This window comes from Solanum stenotomum, chromosome 3 (assembly GCF_019186545.1).
Source record: "Solanum stenotomum isolate F172 chromosome 3, ASM1918654v1, whole genome shotgun sequence".
Taxonomy (NCBI): Eukaryota; Viridiplantae; Streptophyta; class Magnoliopsida; order Solanales; family Solanaceae; genus Solanum; species Solanum stenotomum.
Genome location: NC_064284.1, coordinates 63,214,700 through 63,219,857, shown reverse-complemented (window position 1 = coordinate 63,219,857; position 5,158 = coordinate 63,214,700). Strand labels below are relative to the sequence as shown.

The 5,158-nt window shown below is 30.6% G+C and overlaps 1 protein-coding gene across 1 annotated transcript; it reads right to left on the bottom strand.

Moving 5' to 3' along the window:
- Positions 1-1,626: 1,626 nt before the first annotated feature.
- On the bottom strand, positions 1,627-4,141 carry LOC125860286 (CRIB domain-containing protein RIC11-like). The gene is made up of 4 exons (XM_049540213.1): positions 4,043-4,141; positions 3,850-3,947; positions 3,164-3,248; positions 1,627-1,841 (listed from the first exon to the last, which is right to left on the bottom strand). The coding sequence occupies exons 1-4, from the start codon at positions 4,089-4,091 to the stop codon at positions 1,627-1,629; spliced, it is 447 nt and encodes a 148-aa protein (XP_049396170.1). The 5' UTR covers positions 4,092-4,141.
- Positions 4,142-5,158: the final 1,017 nt, after the last annotated feature.

Below are 5,158 nucleotides of genomic sequence, written 5' to 3'. Positions count from 1 at the left end.
TGGAAGAAATTAATATACGTATATAACAGATACACCTAATGAAATACATTTAATGAAATTAAATGCATAAATCAGATACGTAGTGGGGGGATACACATTGTTCTCTAAACATGAAAAATTGATAAAAAAAAAAATCACAAAATTCAAATTTCTGAAAAATGTTGTTCACTTTGTTGTTGCTGGAAAACAAATGGAAGAAATTAAATTATTATTTTAAAAAAATAAATAGAAGTTGTTAAAGTAATTATACTCAAAAGTTGTGGGATATATGTAGCTGACGGGTAATTATACGCAAAGGAATAAATACTCAAAAGTTATAAGAGTAATTATACTCAAAAGAAATTATTATTTGGATTTTTAGGAAAGCTGGTAATAGTTAAAATGGAAGAATCATTCAAATCTGTTTTGTTTGTTAATTTTTCATAAGTTACTCCTTTAATTAAGGAAATGAGTTATAACATTTATTTCAAAAGTATTAAATCATGTATCTTGACCTTTTTAAACCTGATGTATACATGTATCTGACAGGTTGTGATACATGTATCCCATAGCCGAAAATGGTATAGAAAGTAATATAAAAAACTATTGGATTCCTAGCAATTAGGATCTAAACTAATGGGATTTATGTAGTTTGTCCTTATTATTTACTGTATAGTTATTTGTATTGTACTTGGGGATTGTTTGGTAGCTAGTTTGGAAATGAGTTAAGCAAATATTACTAACTACAACAATAAATCATAGTACATAGATAGACACTCAAATTTAGCCTCAATTGATAAGTAAACATTCTAATTTTGAAAGTGGTGGCAGAGTTCAAATTTTACTACAGGGGTTCAAAATATGAAGAAGTACACACACAAAAAAGTCAAAGGGGGTTCAACATCTACTATATATACATAAAAATTAATTTAAACCATATATAAACAGTGTAAATTTTCGCCAAAGGGGTAACCCCTAGACCATTACTAGCTCCGTCCTTGTTTGAGAGTGCACATCTAGCCACATCAACTCATCCCATACTGTGTTTCGTGGACACCTAATGCTGACGTGATACATAAAATTTGGACGTTTCTAGATGATCATTTTGTAAATTAGAGTGTTCAGTTGTTACTGTGGATACAAGTTGAGGTATCTAGATGTGCATACTCAAAGTTAGAATATTTACTTTTCCAATTGAGACCAAATTTAATTGTCCGTTTTTATATTAGGTCTAAACAACATTTGTCAGGCTGATGTACTGCTAAATAACTATTAGCATTAGCACAACTAAATGATCCAAACTCCTTACATGATCCTTCCTTACATTACATCTAAATAAGAAAATATATAAAACAAAAGAAAAAAAAGTGAATAGTATAAAGGAACACAAATTCTAGTTTTTTTTCTCTCAAAACACCAAGTTTTTGAGTACAATTAAATTTCACCTTTGTGTTTGACATCTCTAGCCCCTCCTATAAATTTCATCTTCCATATTTCTTAAATCAATATTTCTATGTTCCCACCCTCTACATTTACTTACTTTCTACCCCTTTCTTGCCTTTCTCTTCAACTATGATATATGCAAAATGTCATAGTTTTTTTGGTGCATTTTGATCTTGACATTTTTTTTTTTTGGCTTGCAACACATTAAACCACTTCTAGGGCTGTTGGTGTGTGATTGCTTTCAACAGATTTTGCCTTGTGTTTAGTTGCTCGCGATGATCTCAACGTGGATGGTGAACTAGATTTTGGAGAGGAAGTCGATTTAGGCTTCCTCCGTTTATGTTTCTTAGGAGGACTATTAGTAACATCTGAAGTTTTCATGTTAGCTGTTGTTAGTTGCCTCGTCGTCTCACCACAACCTATCAAAAAGATGTGCATACGTTGAAATAAAAATACAAGTAGTATAGAGGCAAGTGGTTCAACTGAATTCGTTACTTTTAACTACGTGTCATAAGAATTGTGGTAAAGTGTGTCTTCATGAAGAGTTTAATGTAGATTGAGTTGTAGAGTCTTGTGGTATGAATGCATAAGTAGGTACAAAGGAGGTCATAAGCGTCTATATAGTAAAATCAATTTTCAATGGGATAAAAAGGGAAAATGTTCATAACATAAACATGAAGTAGAAGAACCTGGATTTCAAAAGAACAAATTCAATATTCGCTGACTCTTAATTCTGAATTCGCCTCTAAAGAAGCAAAAGTGGGTAGTTAATTTGCTCATCTTCCATAAATTAGTGTAATGTTCTAGTTTTCTTGTCTTTTTTTCATAGCTTAGCTTCAAAGTGCATATGAAGTTCAAAGGTAAAATACATATATACAACCCCTTAAACTCGATAAAAAAAAAATCGTTTAGACACCTTAGCTAAGGGCATGACCTATTAAACACTCAACATCTATATAAACAATGTGTTAACATCGCATCGAGTGACAAACATTCAATTTTAGTACAAGTATCTAAGTAAAAACTCGAGCAAGTTTGAGGGACCGCATATATATTCAATCTAAGTTCTAAATTTTTTCACAAAATGTGAGTGATTACTACAATAGAAGACCATACTTTAGACAATGACACCACAGATAAGTTGTGTCCCTTTCTTGGGTCATGACACCATAGATGAGCCAAACAAATTTTCCCTCTCATGAGGCAAAACAAATCTTAAAAAAAAATCTCCTTAGTTTTTATAAGACATACAACAAAACATAGGACAAGCTTACTATTTTTGAATTCTCTTATTAGGGATACTATACATGATCTAAAGTTACAAATAATATGATAAAATAAGGGTTGATTTCTCAATTTTTACAATTTATAATTATTACGTCGGAAATTCATTATTTTTCTTGATTCTCATTTTTTCAACAAAGAGAGTAATTTTTTTGAGATAATAACTATTAGTTGAATGATCATCTAAGAAAATCCAACTCAATTAAATAATAAAGGGGTTTCAAGCAATCATTTAGTTTCTAGAGATACAAAATACGCCAGATGATTTCTTCACGTCAATCTAAGTTTTGATAGACAAAGTTACTTAATACATGTATTGATGAGAGGTAACATGTACTCGATAAAGTAGTCAAGTGGCCTAAAAACTAGTTCAAACACCACCGTTATATATTAAAAATGAAAGACCTATATAGATTTTTGGTGTGCAAAAGGAAAAAGGATGTTAAACAAGACTAACCTTGAGATGACCATGGAGTAATAGCAGAACCAGAGTTACCACTAGAAGTTACTGAAAATTCAGGTCCTGCCTTGAATGATTTCATCTTCAATTCAAAAATAAAAATAAAAAATGTTAGCCATATGGAAAGCCCTTCATATAAAATAATGAATTGCTAAAATTCAATAAGGAAAATAGTCAGTTGCATAGGATGTTTACACCAAACTAAACTTAAAGAGTTACAAAAAAAAAAATGTTAGCTCATGAATGGTCAAAGCATCGTATTTTCATACAGAATCTGAGGAAGAGTTGCATCCAAGGAGAATAATGTAGACAACATATTCTAACGCAAGCATTAATTGTTGATTCTATAGCTCGTCACACAGAAAAATGACAACTTTAAGAGTTGCAAACTAAGTAAAAAAAAAAAAAAAGATTAACTCAACACACAAAGCATCCTGCGTTCATGCAGGAATTGAGGGAAGAGTCACAACTCGCACCCAAAGAGGTGTAACATCCGCGGTCTACCTTGATACAAGTATTAGTGATTAATTCTATAACTCGATCCATGACTACACGAGATAACTTTAAGAGTTACAAACTAAGGTAAAAATACATAACATCTTACATTTCTAAATTTTATGCAAACATCGAGTGCAAATAAATTTTTCCCGACATCAAATATATGTGAACAAAAGATAACATACCCAAGTAGGTGCACCACCAGAGGGACCTTCCCAACCAATATGTGCCACATGTTTAACATCAGTTGGACCTCCAATCTCCAAGTCCCTCTCCTTAACAACTGTAAATTTACGAAATCATTTTTTTTTACACTTTTACCCTCAAACCAAATATCAAGAAAATATACAATTCCAAAAAAAGAGAAAAAGTGGTTACCAAAAATATTTGAGATATATTTGTAAATCCCCTTCACTTTGGTTGCCATTGTATATAATGTAAATGCCCAAAAAGCCAACAATACTTTGCTCAGAAATGATAGGACCACACCAATGGGAAGTACTAATTCCTTTGCCTAAACCAAAAAACAAAACAAAATTAAATTAGAAAATTTATACCCTTTTCAATTTCTCATGTGTAGAGCAAAATTGATCGTTCAGAATGTAAACAAGTAAATACACAAAAAATCAATAAAATTTAATATATATATATATATACAAAGAATAATTTCGACCTTATATATAGAGTGAGGCCTTGTAATCCCCCTTACTCTGCCCTTGATTTGGATAGGGGCATAGCTATATGACCAAACGTGATTCAATTAAATCCCTTTTGTCAGAAATAACACTTATAAAAGGGTAAAATAAAATCTTTTGTATATGGAAATTGTTGAATATTTTGTCACGAGGAATCTTCTAACGTAACAAAAAAAGTAGTTCAAAAATTGGTTTAGGTCATACGTTTAAATTCCAGTAATCACGTTTTTACATTTTTTTTTTCTCAAATGCATTGGGAGAAGATAATTCTTGATTGACAACATTAACATTTTAACAACAGCTTAATCTCAAATAAATAAGAAAAAATCTTGATTGACAAAAGAAATAAAATAAAAATGAAAAGAAGAAATGGAATTGAATAACATAATAATTATATTAATACCTTTTCAGATAAATGCACAAGCCATGCAGAAATAAAAAGGAGATATATGAAAAAGGTTAATAAACTTTTTCTATCTCCTTCTAATTGTAATATTCCCCATTAATGTCTTCCTTCAACTATTTTTTTGTGTGTATATATTTATGCATGCAAAAAAACATGCATATATGAAAGAACAAACAAATGAGGAAATCAAGAAATTATATATATGAGGGCAAATATGCCCAAAAGGACCTTTAATTTGTTTTCTCTTCTTCTTTTTCCTCTCTATTTGTTGTTTGAATGTGGGAATTGTTTAGTTTGGGTAATAATATAAAAAAAAAAATTAAGGATGGAAAATTAGAGAGGAATAGAAAGAGAGAGAAAAAAAGAAGAAGAAGATGAAATAGAAGTAGAGGT